At 37.1% G+C, this 23,227-nt stretch overlaps 1 protein-coding gene across 1 annotated transcript in view; it reads right to left on the reverse strand.

Annotated features, from left to right (window-relative positions):
• Nucleotides 1-23,227, reverse strand: part of MTA3 (metastasis associated 1 family member 3) — a 203,163-nt gene that overhangs the window by 12,754 nt on the left and 167,182 nt on the right. Inside the window, exons 12-16 of the mRNA XM_036748813.1 lie at nucleotides 18,221-18,345; nucleotides 16,741-16,892; nucleotides 14,088-14,310; nucleotides 6,712-6,798; nucleotides 3,976-4,122 (exon numbers count right to left, since the gene is read on the reverse strand). Coding sequence (XP_036604708.1) covers nucleotides 3,976-4,122; nucleotides 6,712-6,798; nucleotides 14,088-14,310; nucleotides 16,741-16,892; nucleotides 18,221-18,345 — 734 coding nt within the window. The remainder of the gene's footprint in view (nucleotides 1-3,975; nucleotides 4,123-6,711; nucleotides 6,799-14,087; nucleotides 14,311-16,740; nucleotides 16,893-18,220; nucleotides 18,346-23,227) is intronic.

Consider the following 23,227-nt stretch of genomic DNA (forward strand, 5'->3'; position numbering starts at 1 on the left):
ACATTGTCTTCCACTTTTTCATTCCTTTGGTTCTGTTTTATAATATCTTGATTTCTCATCAAGTCACTAGCTTCCACTTGCTCCAATCTCATTTTTAAGGTAGTATTTTCTTCAGTGGTCTTTTGAACCTCCTTTTCCATTTGGGTAATTCTGCCTTTCAAGGCATTCTTCTCCTCATTGGCTTTTTGGAGCTCTTTTGCCATGTGAGTTAGTCTATTTTTTAAGGTGTTGTTTTCTTCAGTATATTTTTCAGTATTTTTTTGGGTCTCCTTTAGCAAGTCATTGACTTGTTTTTCATGGTTTTCTCTCATCCTTCTCATTTCTCTTCCCAATTTTTCCTCTACTTCTCTAACTTGCTTTTCCAAATCCTTTTTGAACTCTTCCATGGCCTGAGACCAGTTCATGTTTTTCTTGGAGGCTTTTGTTGTAGGCTCTTTGACTTTGTTCACTTCTTCTGGTTGTATGTTTTGGTCTTCTTTGTCACCAAAGATTGATTCCAAAGTCTGAGACTGAATCTGGGTGCGTTTTCGCTGCCTGGACATGTTCCCAGCCAACTTACTTGACCCTTGAGTTTTTCAGCAGGGTATGACTGCTTGTAGACTAAAGAGTACTATGTTCCAAGCTTGGGGGGATGCGCCAGCTCTGCCACACCAGCACTCCTCCTTCCCCAAGAACCCCCAACCCGGACTGGACTTAAATCTTCAGCAGGCTCTTCACTCCTGATCTGATCCGCCACTTAATTCCTCCTACCAGGTGGGCCTGGGGCCGGAAGCAACTGCAGCTGTAGTTCTGTAGCTGCCCCACCTCCACTGCCCCCAGGGTGGTGGCCCAACCCTGAACTCCTTCTTTCACTCTGTCTGCAGCAGTTTTTCCCACTAACCTTCTCTGTTGTCTTTGGTGTTTGTGGGTTGAGAAGTCTGGTAACTGCTGCAGCTCACTGATTCAGGGTGCTAGGGCAGGCTCTGCCTGGTTCCTGGTCTGGTTGGTCCGCGCCACCCACGATGGGTTCTGCTCCGCTCTGCTTCCAGCTCCGTGCAGGATAGACCTTACCCAGAGACCATCCAGGTTGTCCTGGGCTAGAGACCTGCTTCCCTCCGCTATTTTCTGGGTTCTGCAGTTCTGGAATTGGTTCAGAGCCATTTTTTATAGGTTTTTGGAGGGACCTGGCAGGGAGCTCACGCTAGTCCCTGCTTTCCAGCCGCCATCTTGTCTCCGCCCCCCTCCACAGAAACTTTCATGCTTCTTCCCCTACTATGATGGCCCAACAGAATCCTTTTCAGGGGAGGTTAGAAGGCAAAGTATTACATTCGCACCAATATTGAGGAGGAAGTAAAAGAAATAAAAGCAGTTAAAAATGGGCTTGAGCTACTGTAGAATAACATTTGGGGAAGTTCTGAAAGGACAAATAGGCAGTTGGGTGGTAAAGTGGATTGAATACTAGGCCTGGAGTCCAAAAGACCTAAGTTCAAATCCAGCCTTAAACACTTATTAGTTGTGTGACCCATAGGCAAATCGCTTCCTTGACATTTGCCTCAGTTTCCTCATCTGTAAAATAGGGATCATAACAGTACCTCCCTCCCAGCATTGTTGTGATGATTAAGAGGGATAATAAGAGGAAAGTGCTTATTCGTACAGTGCCTGGCACACAGTAAGCTTATAGCAGTTATTATTGGCAGTATACCTGAAATATCAACATTGTTCAGTTGTTTTCAGTCATTTGGGGATTTCTTTGCAAAGATTCTAGAGTGCTTTGCCATTTCCTTCTCCAGCACATGAGGAAACAGAGGCAGACAGGGTTCAGTGACTTGCCCAGGGTAACACACCTAGTAAATGTCTGAGGCCAGATTTGCACTCAGGAAGATGAGTCTTCCTGACTCCAGGCCCAGGATACCCTTGAAGTATCAATAATGCATTATTAATAACTCTCCAAACACTCTTCATCCCTGTCTCCAATAGATATGCCTAGGGGACCAGCTTCTAGCAAGCTTCTGGGGAAAATCATCCTTCCTATGGAAAAATATGCTATAGAGGAAAGAAACTGCCAAAATATTCCAGGACAGAGAAAGCATGAATAAACAGTATTGGGGCAGGTAAGAGAAGTGGTGGGAGTTACAGAACCTGAAACAGTTCTTATCAGTTCTTCTCTCTTCTGCATTTAGCTCATAGGCAGCTTTTCATAAACATGGACAGTGGCTAAAGTGTGGTGCTGCTGATCTGACCTGGAGACTTCTGTTTATGGAGAGCAAGTTACATCAAGCAATGCAGTGTGATCCCCCAAAGGAAGGGCGGTAGGACTCCATGAACCAGGGACCTCCATGTTCAGTCTTGTCAGTACATTCCTTCTTGTTTCTTTGTCTGAGTCACTGTGGCTTTCGGAGAAACCTGCCCATTTGGGCCTAGGTCCAGGGAGCAGTGTCTCAATTCTCTGAGAATGCAGAAATTTTGTATCAGAACCCTGTTTTTTCTGTCTGCATCCTTTTGTAAGTAGTAAGAGGGGACCAGAGAACTGACCTTAATCATTCAGATAAAGAGAGGAAGCGGCTACTGCTGAACACTGATGCCAGATTAGGCTGGTCTTCTCTAAGGGGGTAGCAGCCCTAATCACTACTTTACTAGCACAGTACCCATAGTACTCTCCCTTAAGAAAGAAAAAGCACTGAGAAAGAAAGCATGAAGAGCCACACCAGATGACAGACAGCAAGACCCAGGATGACTGTAATACCTGAGGGGTGGGTGGAGATGCTAGGAATGGTACTAACAAGATGTTCTTGCCATAGCTAGAGATGGTTTTCTTACTGTCTAGGCTGAAGGATATTGTTCTACTCACAACTTCTGTGCTTTTTGTAGCAAAGACAATATGCAAATATTCTAGTACTGTGGTTAGTGCCTCTGTGGCTAGGATCACGCTGCTCAAAGACAAAAAAAAAAGTATGTAGATAGAAAGATGTGATTTTCTATAGCAAATGCCCCAAATACCTAAATAAGCCTGAGACAAGTAAGCATCAGACAAAAAATCAGGTCCTTGACTCTGACCCTTCCTTAGGCTTCAGTTATACTAACTGTAGGCATGTTATAGTTGAGATTTTGATTAGTGTGGGAATAGTTGGCTAATATTTTTGTGAGCAGGTAAACATTTCTGCAAAGGCTCAAAGGATGAGTCTGTAAGGGCTGAAAAATGGTCTGTATTCTCCAAAAGTATATTTACAACACAGTACTGGTGGCCAGATTTATGAGCAGTTTTCCTGATTAACTCTTCCAAATTTTCACTGCCACAGTCATTATTACAACCATCAAAACTTGACAGACAAGTGGAAGAAAAGAATTTCTGAGGAAATCTTCACCCTATGAGATTTCCTATATGACCTATTGTCACTGAGTTTAGAGTTCAACAAAGCATGAAAAGTCTAGGAAGAGCTTTGTTCATAAAAACATGTGAACACTTAAACAACCATGACAGTTGTAAACTCAAGGACTTCTGAAATGTATAATTCAGTTTTCTGGCTGATTTATTCTAGATATGTTTGCGATTCAAGCATATAATATAATTCAGTTCCAAATGAAGAAAGCCATTACAATCAAACCCAAAACAAGTACTATGACACTAAAGTTGATATCAACCTTTTCCTTGCTTTTAAGAGTCAGGGAGAAGACATTCCCAGCCAAGAAGAGCAACCTCCTAAATATAGACTGTAAACATGTCTGAATTTCAAATCACTCCTGCAAACTCCACATCAGGACAGTGAGTGAAAAAAACGTCACACCTTTAAGATGAATTGGAGCAATGTCACTGGACTAAATTTAATATGCTGTGGCAAGGGCAAATTCTCTATCTCCTTGCATTTATGGTATGCTTGGATTAGGTACCAGGGGTGGGGGTAGCATATCTATGATTCATTTCTCAAGACGGTGACCCCAGCAAGGGAGAAAAAGCCTCAGCCTATTATCATGTCTTCCTGTAGTGCTAGGCTTACATACCATCCAGGCCATTGTGATGGCTGTAGTTTCTCTTTCCCAGGATGCTCAGAGATGCATGGTTTGGGGTGGCAAGCATTCGCTTAGTGGATGGGCTTTGCAGGCTTGGCGTAGACCTTAGTACATTTGGTTTCTTTGCAGGATGGATCTCTGTTGAGAAGAAATAAGGTTTTTCTCAACAAGGAACAAGTTATTAAAATATCACTATGCATTCTAGCTGATGACTAGGTACATGTCTCATTTTCTAATGATCTTAAAGTCAATTCCTTATGAACCAGCAAATTTTTCAAGTCAGTGCATAATGAATCAGCCTCAAGTGTTGGTTACCATGGTTCTATTTATCTAAAAAGGGTTGGCTCTCCTCCTGAGTGCTAGATCTGAGCCTTTTGTGGGACGATTATATGTAAAAGCAGCCACTTGAGGTCACTCAGAACCATTTATCTTATTAAAGGAATATGGCACCTGACTCTTCACTGGAAGCATGGCAAGGACATAGCATTAGAAATCAGCAGACTCCTAGGAGATATGTAGGACCGAGAAACCCCCCCTTAAAGGTAGGACTAACAATATTTTACTCTGTATGTTTGAAATCAAACCAGGAACTATCTCCCCAGGTGTCCTAGTCACCATTTTTCATCTCCATCTGTAATTGGATTATAACTAGGCATATCTGAGAGTCTGAGGTGAGAGTGAGTGAGGAGAAGTGCAAGACCCAGGATAAATTTCTCCAAAGGAACCCTTACCCACAGAAGCTTAGTGCTGGAAGGGACTTTGTAGACCCACTCATTTTCTATGAGGAAGCTGAGGCCAGTGAGTTAAGTGATCTCAGTAAGGTCAAATGCCTAGGAACTAGCTGGCAAAGCTAAATCTTCTGCTCTTTTCACCACACCTGACTCTCAGTCTGTTAACATCCTTATACAGGAAGAATCTGGAACCATGAACACCTGGAATAAATCAGTAGGTATAAAAATTTCAGAGAAAAAGAAGGAACCAATGAAGGGAAGTCACCAAAGATCAATGCAAAGTGTGTAGTAGCTAGTATGTTGGACTTAAAGTCAGAAAGACCCGAGTTTGAATCTTGCCTCAGACACTTAACTAGCTATGAGACCATGGGCAAATCAATTAACCTTTCAGCCTCAGTTTCCTCATCAATGAAATGGTAATTATAAATATCACCTACTTCACAGAGTTGTGAGAATCAAATGAGATAAACCATGTAAAACATTTTGCAAACTTTAAGGAATCATAAATGTTATTATAATTACTGTTACTATTAATAAAATTTATTATGTGGAAGGAGGAATAGGTATGTTGGTGCCAATCAGACATCCATAGGCCCTTTGTCTTGGAGACAAAGGATGAAGAATTTTGGAGGGGTCAGGGAGGGTGGTGCCTCTCAGAACTAGGTGCTAACTGCATGCATATGAGTACCTCAGCTTTCATTTGGTACCAACTGGTTAGTCCCTTCTCTTTCCACTGCTGGCCAAGTCACAACACATTTTCAGCAGCCTAGTTTCAAAAGCAATGAAGTGTCCCCTAAAAATGGAGGGTTTGAGGCAATCACTTTGCTTTGCTGTGCCCTTTGGAATGGTTTTACTGGGATGACTACTTCTTGGCTCTCTATCCCACAGAAATCTTGTGCCATTACTCAAATGTGGCCCATGTCTGTATAGTGACTTGGCTGAAAGGAGTCCCCAAATGACTATGAAACAGACGCATAAGGTACAATAGAATATTCTGTTCCTTCAAAAGACTGAATAAAGGATGAGGGTAGGAACTCCTGTCAGAAGATTCTAGAATCAGACCCTGCAATGTATTATAATAGCAACTCACATTTATATGTCCCTTTTAAGGGTCCCCTGCTCACAATAGCCAAGCCAGGTAGCAGTGCAAGTATCACCTCCTTTGTACAAATGCAGAAACTGAGACTCTGAGAGGTTGTGACTTGCTTCCCATGGTTATACAGTGTCAGAACTAGGATTCTAACCCAGATCTTCTGACCCCCAAATCCATACTGAAATCTCAATGCACTTTGCAACAACTAACTAATCTAACACCATAATGTTCATATGACACTGGAAAGGGAACATCTTAAGAAGTCTATTTTTCCCTGGATGGACAGCAAGTATAAAGAGAGCTGTTCTGAGCTGTGGGATCATAATTTTCTCTGATGACAACATTCACAATAAAGGGCTGTGTCTTGATTTTAAGAAAGACTGGATGTCTTTAAAGTATGTAGTATGATTACTTAATATCTATAAATTTCTCTAACAGAACAAGAAGACTGAATGCTATCCTAGGAATGCATTTCATTTTTATGAGGAAATGAAAAGCTAACAAACAATTCAAGCACTCACACAATCCCATTTTTGCATCGAGGTATATTAATAACCATCATTATATAAATTATTCATCTCGGAATTTTGCAAAGAAATCATGAGGTTACTGCCTAACAATCTTTTTATGGCAATACCATTCTTAATTATGAAAGCATTGAAGTTTTGACATGCAAATGGAACAAAGGGTTCTAATGACCCTTATGCTTGAGGGTTTTCAGAGCAAAAGCAAGGGAAAAAACCCAATATAAAAGATCACTTTTTCAAATGTAATCTTTAGATGGAATTTCATAACCAACTGAAGGTCTGAATGGTTCTAATTTAAGTCACATGAAAAGTATATATGAGCTTTGAAGGGATTTGGCACATAGAATTATTAAATAGGCCTAATATGTGTACCCACCTAAATAACCAATGATACATGCCAAAGGTTTTCTAGTGCTTTTGCTCTTCAGAGGACTCCCTGATACCTCTGAGTGTCTGTCTGCATCTGAGGAAAGAAATAAACACAAACACAAGAGTAAGCTTCCTATTTTCTCCAAAATGCACACTTTGGAAATTAAAATATTAAGTAGAATAAGGTGATGATGTGTCTCCCACCCCACCCTTGTTGATGAAAAATGGAAATTTTCTAGTTACACTTTCTTTTCAGTTCCTGAATTCGATGTGAACTTCCCACCCAGAAGTCCCAGAAAAGAGAATCTTACAGATTTGCCTTCACACACATGCCAGATTAACATGTTTATTTGAAAAAAAGTTCCATTTGTGAAAGCCTTTCCTTTTAATATGAACAGTAACAACCTTTATGTAGTCATTAGGAAGCTGAGATGAGTCACTGTAACTGAGAGAGATCTCTGAAAAGTAACATTGAGCCAGTCTTACCGTGAGATGAATGTAGTGTTGCGTGGCAGATGAACAGGGCAATTGACAGGATTAAGACAAGAGAAAGGTCCCTTCCTGCTCCAGCCAGCTGCAGCAGGTTCAGAATGAGAAAGTCTTAAAACTATTTTGGCAAATTTGAATTCAGGAGATGATGCCCTCACTGGGACATTTGGTCTCACGGCTCATTTTTTACCCTGCTGTAGAATCCTACAATGTCATTACTTCTGAGACTTGAGTGGTTAAGTGCCTGTTTGTAGACAGAGGGTTTCATCTATCAGATATTAGAAAGATACTGTTGGTATGGATATTAACTCATAAAAGTCCTCACAAGTCTGCTTATAACCCACTAGAAGATGTTTCAGGCAGAGAAAAACAAGGCACTAAGCCCAAGCCAATACATGTGCTTTAATTAGCTCTCATATGGATATAAAATACTAGTAGTGGTATATGGAAGACTTTCATACCAGAAAAGTTGTGGGGCTAGAACAGTCAGGAGTCCTAATAAAATGTACATTGAGAAAAGGTTATGGTTTTACTTACTTTTGGATTTGTTTCAAATTTTCTCAAATGGGACTGGCCTTGATTTTTTTTTTCCTAACAGAGCAGCTTTAACCAATTCAATTCAGTATTTATGCTACTCCCTCTATTATCTGAAAAATGTCTCCATTGGCTTCCTACTTCTACTACAGGAAGTTTCCCTTTGTCTCCCTGGGAACTCCCTAAATGAGGGAATCTTTCAGTACACAGCAGTCTTGGGAGCTGAGAAATGGGAGCAGGATATGTCTTTTGCATTACAAGATATGTTCCAATATTCCAGTTTAATTATTTCAGATTGAAATTTAACATTTTAGGGAAGTTTCTCATCCTTTATTCTCCCTGCACACTATTCAAACTCACATTTTTGAGAATGAGAATAAACAAGGTATATATTAAATAGCTTCAGATATAACTGATTTATATAACATTTAAAAAATGCTTTCAAAGTGTTTAACCAACATTATTTCATTTGACCCTCACAACCCTGTGAGTTAAGTGCTACAGATATCCCTATTTTACAGACGAGAAAACTTGAGACTGAGAGAAAATAAATGACTTGCCAGGGTCACATGGCTCATATTTGAGGCAGGATTTGAATCTGGGTCTTTCTATCTGCAAGTCTAACACTATCATTCTGGCACGTACAGTAGCAGAGACCATGGCATGGCTCATGAACTGTTTGCATGCATAATAGAAGTAATCTCTTAATTATTAATGTAACCATTGAGAATGCTTTATAATCCAATCTCTTTGTTTTCCGTGTATCTAATTCTTTATTTCTACTTGGGAAATTTTTATAAAATAGATGCTTATTAAAGAAAATTTGGGAAGAAATACAATGAAAGCATTTTGGGCACATTTTTAGGTAACTGCTTAGTGCTCCACCAATCCTAAAAGGAGGTTCTTAAAGAACAAACATCCTTGTGCTGTCAAATTACTGAAAAGTTAATATTAAAATGTTTCCTTCTTAACCTTACTAGACCCTTAAAACTTAGTTACACTTGAAATGTGCCATAGAGGAAAATCATTTATGAAAATAAGTACCATAGCATTCCAATTATTTTTAGATAAAGACTGTCACTGTGTTCATATCATCAGTTAAATTTATTTTGCTTCCTATCCTGAAGAAAAATACCAGGTGCCAAATTCTGAATGTCAGACTTAGACTATTACACAAAAGTAATCTTTCCCTAGACAGTATCATTCTGTTCTAGTATGGGTCTAGGGATATGTGATATATGCTTAAGCCTATATATAAAACTTCCATTTGTCAAATCCCTCTTCGGCAGAAGTACGTCAGGTTTTTTTTCCTGTTTTTATTATTACTTTTTAAAGTTAGCCTCGCTGCTCAAAGCTAAAGAGTGAAGGAGCGTTGATGCTCATGTAGGGCAAGCTCTGGGGGGAACGATAGGAAAGTAAACCAAGAAACTCACTGTGTGGGTATGACCAAATCACCCAAAGGTATTTCATTTTAGCTTGTGATAATTTGGCCATAATTTCTTATCTAATTAGCAACTCTGTTGATGATTCTCGTAAGTAATATTTAATATTACAGATTTCCTTTGTGACATTAAAGCCTTTTGAGGTGATCTTCATTGCACTCTGACATGTGAGTTCAAGTCTCTGCTCTTACACTAACTAGTAAGCTGATTTTTGGCCAAGCCGCTCACCTTTCTGACCTTCCTCTTCTATAAAACAGAGATAACAATACTTTCACTTCCTATAGGAGAAGGAAGTACACTATCATTTGTCAAGTGCTATATAAATATAAGCTTTTATTCTTTTACAGGGGGAAGAAACTGAGATTCAAAGCGCTAAGTCCTAGGGCTACTGCTTAAGAGAAAAAGAATTTTATAGCTAGTCAAGAATTTTATAGCAATAGAAGGGCCTCAAAAATGTTCCATGAACTGGTTTATATATGTTGTAGAAATTAAGGGAAAACAAATATTTCTTATTAGGTGATGTAAGCTATGAAAACTAGTAACTTTGGTATGGACTTTCTGAATAGTCTGAGAAAGGGAAATTACTACAGATTCAAATTTAAATGCAGGAGGAAGGCAATTAAAATGGGAAAATCTCTTAATGAAGCCCCATTCTGGAAGTTAAAAAAATTCCTCTTGCTTCATAGATATAACTATTGTCTATGATGATTTCAAATTCACTGCCATTTAACACCAACACAGATTTACTTAGTATCTAATTTTAAAGCAAAGGCAAGCAAAGAATACACTGTACCTATCCATGAGACTGTTATCCTGTTAAGTATCACAGAATGTTAAAGCTTAAAAGGATAAGACATCATCTAAGGCACATGTCCCTCACATAGTTCTCAGGTGATAGAACAAGGATCGAAACTCAAGTCCTTTGAGCCTCCTCTTCCTATGATATCGTTTTCCTCCCCAAAAAGACTCGATTAGAAATTGAGTAACATCTGTTATCAAAAATTTCACTTTAATTCTGAAGTCACTAATAATGCTTAGGCCTCTACACACACACACACACACACATATGTACGTATATGTTTGTGTATGTGTGTGTATTTGCCTCAGTTGATTAAGCCAAATGAATAATTCAAAGGTCAAACAAGACAGTTGTCTATTATTACATCTGAGAAATACCTATTAAAAACTCCATGGGTGGTGCCATGTTTGTTCCTAACACGGGGAAATTTGCCTCTTTTATTCTCAATTCACTTAGCAGAAAATCCAGCTTATTTACGTTGTATGGACCTCGCTTGCACCTGCAGCTTTTTTAATGCCAAATTTGATGAATCACTGTTAAAATCAACACCACTCACCTATTAGTCTATATGCTTAAGTGTAGCAGTTTTTTGAATCCTTACAAAGTAGATTGTTTGAAATAGAACACAGTGGGTTTGAGTTTACATGAAAAAACCCAAGAGCATGTGAAGGAAAAACATTCACAAATCTTGACAAATCCAATGGTTTTTGTGGCAATTGTCAAATTTCAACTCCAAACTTCGTAAACTAGCTACATGATGATGCGCGAGTCATTTTTACCTAACGGAACCTCAGCTTCCTCACCTGTAAAGTGAGGGTAATAAAATTTGCATTATACTTCATAGGTTTCTTGTGGAGGAAAGTACTTCATAAACCATAACATGCTACAAAAATGTGAATTACTAATTCTATTATTATGTAAGCAAAATTTCATCTGGGTTTAACATTTCGTGGAACTGTACTCAAGATATTTACACAATGGTTAAGAAAAAATATGGCACATAAAAAAAGAACATTAGGATTTATTTTGCCTTCTGAGGTTCGATTAGCTCCTTGACAGAATTAAACTATATTGGAGTGCCTCATTAATGTATCTCTTAACAAGGAGCAGCACTAGCATTCAATTTCAGTGGGGCACAGACTCACAGACCTCTTTTTCATGTGAAAGCCTATTATCCTGAACTACTATAATTAAGTAACAACAGTAATAATAATACTAACACTTATATAGCACTTCACAAACACTATTATCTGATCCTGAAAATAACCTTCAAAATAATTATTATCCTAATTTTACACAGCTGAGGAAACTGAAATTCAAACAGATGATTGGGCTAGCCCACAATGGCTAAATAAGCAAATTAAATCACCACCCCCAAACTTCCGTGGGGGGCGGGAGAGTGTTGCAGCAGTTAGCCATGCCTCTGAAAAGCCGTCAGTCATTTGATTTAACCTCACAACCCCGCCTGCAACATGCTTTCATGACTCAACGGTGAGGAAACAAGACAGAATTTGATTGATAACTCAATTTGTTATGTCATTGGTGGATTTCATCAAGGATAACCTGGTGCTTCACCTCAGCAGTGGGGATGATCTAATAACCTTAAGGGTCATGGTGATCTGTCCACCGGTGATCCTGTCTTGTTATTTAATGTTTAAAAAGTGTTATTTATAAAACCATACAAGAAGAAAAATATGGCAGTAATATGTGCCCTAATATATGCCCACCCTTGATCTTTTTTTTTATAAAGAATCTAAAACTTGATGATAAATGTGTCATGTCATATCTGCAAATATTCTGAAATTCATGCAACAAAATTCTTCAGTTTTAGTATTGCAACTTATTTTTAACTTAAAATTATTTTACTACTATAAGAATGAATACATATGCCACAGGTCACCTCCCCCATGCCAGTGTACCACTGTTCTTACTTCACTATTAAGCAACACTGGTGATACCAAGGTAATGGCCAGGCTGGGGAGGTGAAGGGAGGTCAAATTACAGTAAAGTACATATAACTTCAATTTTTATATGGAAAACAAAAGTCAGGATGACATGTCAAGATGGTGGTTACTACTTAACAACAAACAAATAATTTCCCAACATAAAAATAGAGCTGTGTTCTTCTCAGAGTATATTCAAATTTAAATTGGCTGCATTAATCAGAATGCTTCAGTTATCATTTCTTTCATAATTACTAACTCCTACCTGATCAAATCATAAATATGCCTTATTTGTCAGCATTTTATCTGAATACCCCCGCAAAGGAATTAAACAACCAAAGGAACTGTTGTTAATGTTGTAATAGGGCTCACCCAGAAAGGCTATAAAGATGTAAAATATAATCAATTATGTGCTAGGAAAAGGTAGTTCATCAAAAACTTGTCTGCTGAAAAATTAAAATCTAAAGCCTCAGAGCATGAGTGAACTTTTTGTAAGAATCACATTCTAAATGTAGCATTCTCCCTGCAGTTGATAAATAAAATGATTAGAAAGTGTAAGGTAATGTGTTTCTTTAATCTCAACAAAACTAATGGCTGAGGTTTTATTTTAAATCATAACCTAATTAATTTCTGAAATCAAATCCAGGTAAATTAAACCTTGACTCCTTTGGCAATATGGCAGTTTAATTGAGGGGAAAAAAAAGAGATGACAATTCACTAAAGCAATAACAAAAATAAAGCTAGTGTACAAATTAACAGATAAATTTGCAGGAGAATCACAGGAAATGCAAGGTTCCTCAATGGCTAATTTTAATTTGTGTTCTTTCTCCCCCATTTATAGAAACAAAGATGAAACTGGGTCCCTGATAATTAAAAAAAAAAAGAAGAATTTCATTTATTTCCTCTCAACAGCTTCACGTCTTATTTTTCCAAAGTTTAAATCACATATAAAGTTATGTCTTTCAAAGCAGATGAATAGAAGAGTAGAACCCAAAGACTTGTTTTTCCCCATTTCTTAAAGAAGAAAGCTCTTAGGTTCACATTTAAACCTATAAGCCAGGGGAAGTGTCAATAAGGAACAATAAAGGTCAGGTTATCAATGCTGTTAAGTGCTGTTTTTAATTTTGCCCCTTCTTCCCAAAATCCTAGGACCTTTGTACACAATCTGTGTTTACTGTGCTCCCTTTAAGGGACACCTTTTACTCTCTCAGAGAACTTTTACCCTATAAGTCTCAAAACTGCATGATTTTGTGAGAACTTTGTATCCAGAAAAGAAAATGCATTTCAAATATTCTTTCTTTTTTCAAGTCTAGCATGAATTCAGGCTGCCCTACCAAAGCAGGGCAAGCGTATGTCTGGTTGCCAGGGTAGTTACAGGATAATCTACTCAATGACAATGTAAATTCATAACCCCAATGTTAAGTGCTATGTGTAGAAAATGATAGTCACACAATCATATAAAGAATACATGGAAATATATGATTCAATGACATATGTATATGCAATGAAAAAAATGTCAAACACAGGAAAATAAAAGTCTAATACCACACCCGAAGTTTAATTTAAGAGATTCTTCTCAGAATCCTCATCCAAAGTAATTCAAGGTTCTGCAAAATGTATTTACAATTTATAGTCTCACAGACATACAGTGAGACTCATGAAACTTCTAGATAATGTTGGGTAATAGTTGTAAATGCTAATGGGAAAATGAGAGGTGGCACAGACACAAAAAAAATGCTAGATGTTAAACAATAAGACTTAATGAAACTGTTAACGTTAACTCATTCAAATATGATTTCCTATTGTACTGAAGCACCTCAGCATATAATAAAGCCTCACAGAGGCTCCGGGCCAATCCTGTGGCACTCAGTTTATAGGGTAAAAGTGCCACTTAATAGGACCTCTTGGAAAGGATACAAAACAGACTAAGTTTATACTGAACTCTATGAAAAACAGTATTGTAGAGAGGTTCTAGGGCATTTCATTAAGTTGGTAAATTAAAACTAGAATAGACAAAAAAAAATTTAAAAAATTAAACCAAATAAAGGCTGTAGACAAGAAATGATGTTTATTGCAAACAAACAAAAAACCAAAAAGAAAACAAAAACAAAAACAAAAAAACAGAAAAATGATCAGAAGCACAGCACATATAGTTAAGAATTTAAAAGCATCTTACATTCTGCCCTAATGGCAGCACAATTAATAGGGACAAAGGGTCGTCTTGCTGCCTGCCGCAGCCGGAGGGTATTTTTGCAGACCTGGCGAGCAAGTTTGGTCAAACATGTAGTATGAAGGAAGAAAGCTTGGCGGGTCTTCACAGATGACTTTGGACTTCCAGTGTTACGGACTGGCATTCCCTGTGTAGCCTGACGTGACATGTGACCTCTAACACGGGGATCCTGCAAAAACCAGAAACCAAAATCGACTAAAGTAATAAAACTCAACATTGTTTTCATCATGTATAAGCATAAATGCACCTTGATGTGTTCATTACGCTATGAAAATGCCTCAACAGCCTGTTCCTAAAACCAGGTGTGGGGCAAGAAAACCACATGGATCTTAAGAGTTTATAATTCCCAAGATGCCAAAAACTGAAGTGGAAAAAGAAAAATAAATTGGGGACTCACTGAGAGGACTAATCTCATGTTATCAATTTTAGTATTGAGGAATTCCCTGAGGCAGAAACAGAAGAAAATATTCTCTACTAGTAGAGATAGGGTCTAACATAGTTTGACATTTTCAATCTAAGATAATTTAGCCACACTGACATTTCAATTACTCATGCCACAAGATTAAGGTCCTGTCATTTTGTACTTTTTTCCAAAGAGCCAGAACAGTCTGAAAAGGAAGATCTGGCAAGAGTAAAATAAGACAGATAAAAAAAGATGTAACTGTGCATTCATCTTACCTCTTTGGTATGTCTAATTTTTCAACAGCAGCTAATAACTTCTTCATTAGAATGTGTTTTCCAAATAAATCACTTCCTGAAGAAAACCACTTGGACTATGTTTCATCTACATCTTGCTATACTTCAAGGATCCATAATTTTATGAGTATGGATATGCTCCTCATCAAGAAGGCTGTAATTCTGCTATTCCTTAATTATATAGTCTTTATGAATTGTTATAACTGAGAAAAAAAAAGCCACCTAGCAGTCAACCATCTGGTGATGATCCTCAGGGAAGTGAGCAAGGCTTATCTCCAGATAACTGACTGACACACAATCTTGAAAGGCCAGTATGTGAAGTCTTTCAAGTTTTTTGGGACTTGCCAGAACTTGTGCTCGGCTGGCACAGCACAAGAGAACCCAAGGTTCCCTCTGTGCCGTGGGGAGATCCTCAATGGGTTTAGTGAGAAATAATTATCATTCTATACATAATAGAAATATTTCATTGTGACAAAACAAATCTTCATTGGGCAAATACGACAGATAAAGAAGAGGGGCTTACACTTCACTCATTGTTCTACAGGCTGGTAACTACTACAGAATTTCAGTGCCTTTGCTGGGAGGAAGGAAGATTTGTGCAAAGATTGGCCCCGATATTTTCAATAACGTTTAATTTGGTAATCAATAAGTGATTAATGCAATTAATGATGCAAAGATGTTAAAATGTCATGCCAAACTGGATGCTTATACTTCACCACTCATGATGATCAAGACATTGCACACTGCTCTACACCCTCATTACTGTATGGAAACTTCTTTCTGCATGAACTCCTAAACTTCTGCATAAACTCCAAATCCCATGGCCTTTTATAAGTACTCTTCTTCCTTTACCTCACAATTTATCCTTGATGAGCAGATATACTTGCTTTGTCCTCAGCCTTAGATAAAACACACTAATCTCTCTCATCATTTCTCTGCGTCCTTATCCTCATCCTAGCCCTTAAGGTAGGCATGTTCCTTTTTGAGACTTCATTATTTCTTTCAGTGGCCCTATCTGTCATCCAATTTTGTATTTTCAAAAGAATGGTATTATTTTTTCCTCTTCCCTCTGCTATACTTGCAAATTTCAGCAGTTAACAAGCCTTACTGACTCTAACTCTGCAATACTTGTATCCATCCATTCTTCCCTATTTCCCCTGTATACATCCCTAGTACGCATCCTCACGAGCACTGTATGGCCTACTACAAGAGCCTCTAAACTGATCTGGCCTCCACTTCCCACTCCCAAATCTATTTCTTTTTCCACTGCAATTTTCTTTAAATGCAGATATGATCATGTCCCTCATCTGCTCCAAAATCTACCTATTGCCCAGAAAGTAAAATTAAAACTTTGTTCCTTGTCTCCTATAAACTTGTGCTAGCCTACCTATCCAACTCTTAATCCACAATGCTCCTCCCTACACTTCAGCCAAAGAGGACATACCCTCCCTAAAAATGCCCTGTGCTGTCCCAGCTCCTGGCATGTCAGCTATTGCTGTTCTCCCGGTTTGCTGAATTCCTACCTATCCTTTCAAACTTAACTCAAATACCACTATCTCCATGAAACCTCTTCATCAACCTTTTTTTTCCTGTGGCATATCACATAGAATTCTATTTTGTATTTCTCTAAGACATTAATTATGTTTTACAGTAATCTCTGTGTATGCCTGATTTCCCTACTATGTCTTATCTCACTTTATTAACTACTCTTGACACTAACATAATCTGTTTCACACTCAATAATAGATATTTACTGAATATACTTAATGCTGAATATATTTAATAGATATTTATTGAATAATTTTTAAACTCAATTCTTTGTTTACCAAGAGAGACTGAGACATTGAGAAACATATGCTCAGCATCAAACACTAAAAAAATGATATGGCCTCTGTATACATACCTCTGTAGTTGGGTTGGGTGATAGCTTCTCTTCTTCTGTCTGTGTTGGCATTTTCAGGCCACCATATTTTTTCCAATACAGCCAACAGGTTGCACATAATCTACATTGCATGTTAGGTGGCCCCCAAGAATACCATTGGTGAGACTGTGTGGCTAAGAACAAGAAAATAATGTAGCTAAATTTCTAGCCAACATCAATAAAAATACCCTATGGCAGAATTTCAGAGACATTTTTTGTTTGTGATCATATTTCTCTTTTTTTCTTCTCATTTTATAATCCACTGAAAAGAATAAATTCTATATACACATACACACACTTTAATAAAAGGATACAAAACTATTTTTATAATATATTCAGTACCTCGTATACTTTAGAGGATATTAAATAAATTATCTTCTATACTGGTGTGCCTTTTAAAAAAGATAAATTATAGAAAATTTAATTATAGAAAACATTAGGCAATCATGATAATTAGATGATGAAATTAATTCTTTAAGATAGTCAATTATGTTATCTATTATCTACATGAATAGAAGGAAGAATTGCACAGATAAGACAATAATCACAGTCATTATCATCCTTAATTTAAATATGGATGTGATTTATGTCTTCGGAAATTACAACTCAAAATTATGAAGGCATTTTGTGAAAAGCTAAAACTGGGGGAAGTCACCTTTTTGTGGCTTATTTCTGCCTGCTATCTAACAATGCTGGAAATGGAAATTATTTTTCTCAGGTACATCGATGTATTCACTTTACTAATTTAACCATTTATGGTTCATAAAACTTCTCCTTGGATCGAGTTGAGCTTGAACCTAACTACAAGTGAGTGAATTTCAAATACCTTTCAATCAGAGTCTTGAGGACCAAAGAGTATAACAGGCAGCAATTTTAGAACAGTGAGAGCAAAGCAATATTGTTCTATTATTTATCTCTCTAGATATTTAGCTGTGACTGAATGCAGATCAAATAAAAAAAGTTTCCAAAAACCTATCATCAGGAAACAAATCACACCAATACAACTTCACACACCCAGGAAAAATACCATTTATTTCTGCCATCTCCTGGAAAGTCTTTGATAAGATCACCCCAAATAAATTATAGCTCATACATTATCTATTTTTCTTGTGACAATAATTAACTAACAATCAATAAGCACTTACTAAATACCTACTATATGCCAGGCATTTTTGTCTGCTAATGAAAATACATCACAGGAATCTCAACGTCTAACTGCTATTAAGTCGACCAAATTTTTTAACATCAAAGTGCAAGCAGAAACACGCTATTTATGTAACTGCATTTATTTAAGAGCCTAAAAGACTTCAGTCTTTTGTGAGCTGACGTTAAGTGCCTCCAAAGCAGCATGGTCTCATTCATACCTTATGACACTCCCACTCAATGTTTCTAATAAAGTAGAGAGGACCGTGTAGTTTCCTACTAATCCTAAACTCAACCAACAAGTCCCTTCAGTACTCACTGTAGCAGCTCTCACAGGCCCGTCCTATCAGTGCACTCTGGGGTTGATATGGGGTTCCCACAGCTCCATTCACAGTGTTGGGTTTGCCATTGCTGCCAGATATTTGGTTGGGATTTGGTTTGTTGCTTTAAATAAAATTTAAAGTGATGACTTAAATTATTTCTGTAATGCTTTTATTCCAACAGTTTTAGTTTTCCATACAGAGAGTTCCCACTTTATGTAAATACACATTATGCAAATTTGGCTTTACCTAAAGAATTCTGAAAGAAAGCCACATTCTAAAAAAAACCTATGTTAACTTTACTGTACAGTATTGTGCTTTCTTTCCTCCTGCCCCCTAGCTTCCCATCCCATCCCCACCAAAAGGAAAAAAAAACTTTAAAAATACCCTCCTCCAAGTGAAAACAGAAGAATGGATGTGTGGAAAGACCACCACTGCCACTGGCTGGAGCCAGATTAGGGGGTTGGCTTGAGACCTCTGATGCTATCATGAGAGGAGACTTTTGCCCTGCTCCATCCACCCTCCTAGGTAGCCAGCTCCCACTTATCTATCTTCTGTCTGTCCACACTTGGGGTACCAAGTGTCTGTCCCTGGCCCCCATATGTCACCAGTTCTCTCCTGTCTATATCCACATCCAACCCCAATATGTCTGCCTCAGCATGATTTTCCTCTCGGTTCTAGCCCCTGTATGTTCCTTCTTCTGCTCTTATTTCTCTGTCCCTGGCCCCAACACAGTCTTGAAACATTTGCTGGCCCCCTCCCTTCACAGACACATGGCCCCCTTCCTGCTTCCCTCTCTCCTTTTCCTATACCAACAACAGGCAAATTCACATTAGATGAAAATCATTTTAGGTAGAGGTCTGAGGAACATCCACTTATAAAGCTTATAAACATCCACTTTATAAAGCAAGAAATATTGGTAGTTGATTTACTACTTTATTACATGTAAAAACACCAAAAAGTAAAAAAAAAAAATTATCAAGAAAAACAGACAATGATATGTAAACCAAAAATGAATCTGATGTAGACAAAGAGCTGAATTGGAAAGAACTACTACCAAAAGCCTCAAAGGATGAGAAAAAACTCAACTGGAAGATTTTGACACCTGATATGATAAAAGCTTCCCAACCTTTTCTATTCCTGATGAACCCTCTGAAACAGAAGTTGGCCTTCCAAAAACAATGAAATTTCCTAGGAATTTTAAAGAACTAGCAAAAACCCTAAGTGCCTTCCTCCTTGCTTTTGTGGAAGCCCTCTTTGCCTTCCCACTATTACCCCTGAATGCCCAATGCATAAATTTAACTTCTCAGTGAGAAGGTCAAAATCTCACATGTAAAGTAAACATAAAGAACAAGTTTGGACTAGTTGAAAGAACTGCTCTTGGTTCTATTACTGATTCTCTGTATGACCCCTAAATAAATCATTTTGCTTCTATGTCCTTTGAGTTTCTTCCTTTATAAATTAGAGCTACCATGTGCCTGCCACTAATTGGGGTCAAGAGCTATTCTGAAGGGGAAAAAAATAAGTTTTAAAGGTAAATTAAATACGAAAATGAATTCAAAGAGATTTTTATTTGGGCTTTTCCTAGTTTTGTATTTTTCAGCTGAAAATATACAAAGTGAAAATTGGTGACTTGGTTGACATGTAGTAATTACATTTCTGATAAAAAAATGTATTATATGTGGTAGGAAATGGTTACCCCTTGAGGTTATATTGACTGATGTGCTATCAGATATTTTCTTAGAAAATTGAAAAATGTTATGGGTTGAGTAAAAGTTAATACAAATTAAGCATACTGTTGATATATTTCAGTAAAGAATTGTGGAAAAGCACATAGTTTGTTTTGTAACTTAATATGGACTTTAATATAGGTAAACAATGATTTGAGACTAAAAACAATGTTGAAGAATGAAGAGTTGTTCAAGTTTCTTGTCAAGGATCTATTATTATTCAATTTGAAGTTTAGAGATATAAAGAATAATTGTTACAGTAGCTATGAATTAACCTTTTTTTCACAAATCATAAAAGCAAATAGAGCTTATTTTACGAGAGATATCACGTAGCTTTGAAAAGGTGAATTAATACTGAAAAGAAATAGCTTTCATGTTAGAGTTTCTACATCTAAGTATAACTTTATAATCACATATTAATCTGATCAGCATAGAAACCTATTTATACAAATGTATAAAAGTACCTACATTGTTTAAATAACTTCAAAGAAAATGCAAGATAGTGAACAATAATCTGTCATGGATTCTCGAAAATCTTCCCCTGAAGTTGTAACTTCAAGATCATTGCAAAACAAGAGATAAAGACTCAAAAATTTATGCAGAAACATAACATCCTAGATAATCATAAGGTTACATAAGGTCTGCTTAATAAGAAATGTGACAAATTCTAAGATTCATGAATCACAGAAGCATTTTAATCACAGGATATACTGCAATATATATGTGTGTGTGTGTATATATGTATATATATATATATATATATATATATATATATATATATATATATATGTAAAAATTGATTTGTGGGACAAACATCACATTGCATATTTGAATGGTAATATTTGGCCTGTAAACCTGTACACAGAAGAATAAAGCTAGTGTTATTAGCTTTGAAGAAAAGGTTACTGTGAAAGATCATAATTCATTCTTTATGAGGCCACCTGTTCGTAAAAGCATGTATTAAATAATATATCTAAATTCAATTACCAAAGGACTCAGTACACTACAAAATGAAAACAAATGTAGCACTCAGCTCACAAAACAACAATCTCTATGTGAGATTATGTCATACATTTCTTTTGTTTTTCCCTAAATAAAACTCAAATGCATAATGGATATATTAATTGAATGAGCAAACCAACAAAGTCCCAGAATATTTTAATATACAGAATACTTTCAGATGGTAATCCTAACTGCAAAGTAAGAAAAAAAAAAAAACTTCTATTTTCATCAGATGACACTATAAAAGAAAAACTAACTAGTGTAAAGGGAAGTATCTGGAGAGTGACAACAAAGTGAAATGAATTAGAAAGAATTCATTAATTAGATTTTCTTCTTGTGACAAAATTAACTAACAATCAACAAGCATTTATTAAATACCTATTATATGCCAAGCATTTCTGTCTTCTATATGTTAAATAAATTAAGCCTCGTTCCCCAAGGAAGGACAGAGCCCAAGGGGCAGAAACATGGAGGGAAGTATTAGGAGTTCAATGATAAGTTGAAACAGAATGGATGGATTTTATTATATTCTTCTCCTAAGTCTCAGAAATAGGTAGTTTGCAACATCAGTTAGCCAAAGAAGCAATAAAAATGAAGACAGTAGGCTGTGGATATTCCTTCAGGCAAGTATGGAGGATGAGGATGATTTTGTAGTCATATGCAGAGTGCATGCTATGTCTGTGTTTCTTCCTCTACCATGTAACACTTATGAATGTACAAAGGACAAAATGGTCTGTTTCCTAGAGGAAGAAAGCAGACATATTTCTCTTCTCCAGGTTACTCAGAGGTTCCTTAAAAGAAAGGAAGTGGAGTTTCAAGAAGGAATCAAAGAAAAAAAAAGATGTAACAGGTCAAAGGGGAATTCTGTCTTGTATCAGGAGGTAGAAGAATGGGCAAAAGTGATAAAGAGAGGGAAAAGAATACAAAATGCATGATACTTTATTGATAGGTACTAGAAGCTCATTTTGTAGGGCAGAGAACTGCATTGTCACTGCAATAACAATGACATTTATATAGTACTTTAACATTGCAAAGCATTTATTATTATCTCACTTGAAGCAGCTTCTTGAGCTCCAAGAAAGGATATGATTCCAAGTATGGCACCAGGTATGAGGGATTCCAGTAACTGTCCCTAGTAGTGAGGGTGATTTTAAAAAGGAAGAGTACTGAAGAGGCTAGTTACTGGTCTGACGAACATGACAGATGGTGTCTTATATTCTCAGGGCATGTATCTGGAACAAGACAGCAAGATTCTCGAGAATTAGCAAACCTGATTATCAATGCCCACTTTTAATGATTTATATTGGGACCAATGATATTACCAAAAGAAACCTAGAAAGGACTACAGACAGCATCCTGGACAGAAAAGTGAAGACCCTGGAGATATTGTTTTCATTACCCTTGCTAACTGAAGGTAGGGGACTCAGAAGACAAAGGATGACTTTGGAAAAGAACAGCTGATTACGTATATACCATCTAACAACATAATTTGGATTTCTATATTTATGTCACACTCTTGGCTATGGCCACATAATAAGAGTTAGTAAATTGTGGTGGCCAAGAACTGGAAATTGAGGGGATGCCCATCAACTGGGGAATGGCTGAACAAGTTGTGGTATGCGAACGTAATGGAATACTATTGCGCTATAAGCTATAAGCAGAAAAACCTGCAAAGATTTATATGAACTGATGCTGAGTGAAGTGAGCAGAACCAGGAGAACATTGTACACAGTAACAGCCACATTGTGTGATGACTGACTTTGATAGACTTAACTCTTTTCAGCAATTCAAGAACCTAAAACAACTCCAAAAGACTCATGATGGAAAATGCCATCCACATCCAGACAAAGACATAGGGAGTCTAGATGCGGATTGAAGCACACTATTTGCTCTCTTTTTCTATTTTGTTTGTTTTTTTTCTTTCTCATGGTTCTTCCCATACATTCTAATTCTTCTATACAACATGACTAATGTGAAAATATGTTTAATAAGAATGTATATGGGGACAGGTAGGTGGCGCAGTGAGTAAAGCACCAGCCCTGGAGTCAGGGGGACTTGAGTTCAAATCTAGCCTCAGACACTTGACATAGTTACTAGCTTTGTGACCTTGGGCAAGTCACTTAACCTCAATTGCCCTGCCTTTCCCCCCTCCAAAAAAAATGTATATGTAGAGTCTATATTGGATTGCACACTCTCTGGGGGAGGGGAGGGAGGCAGAGAAAATTTAAAACTTAGAGATGAATGTTGCAAACTAAAAATAAATTAGTTTAAAAA

The sequence above is a fragment of the Trichosurus vulpecula genome, chromosome 3, assembly GCF_011100635.1.
Source record: "Trichosurus vulpecula isolate mTriVul1 chromosome 3, mTriVul1.pri, whole genome shotgun sequence".
NCBI lineage: Eukaryota > Metazoa > Chordata > Mammalia > Diprotodontia > Phalangeridae > Trichosurus > Trichosurus vulpecula.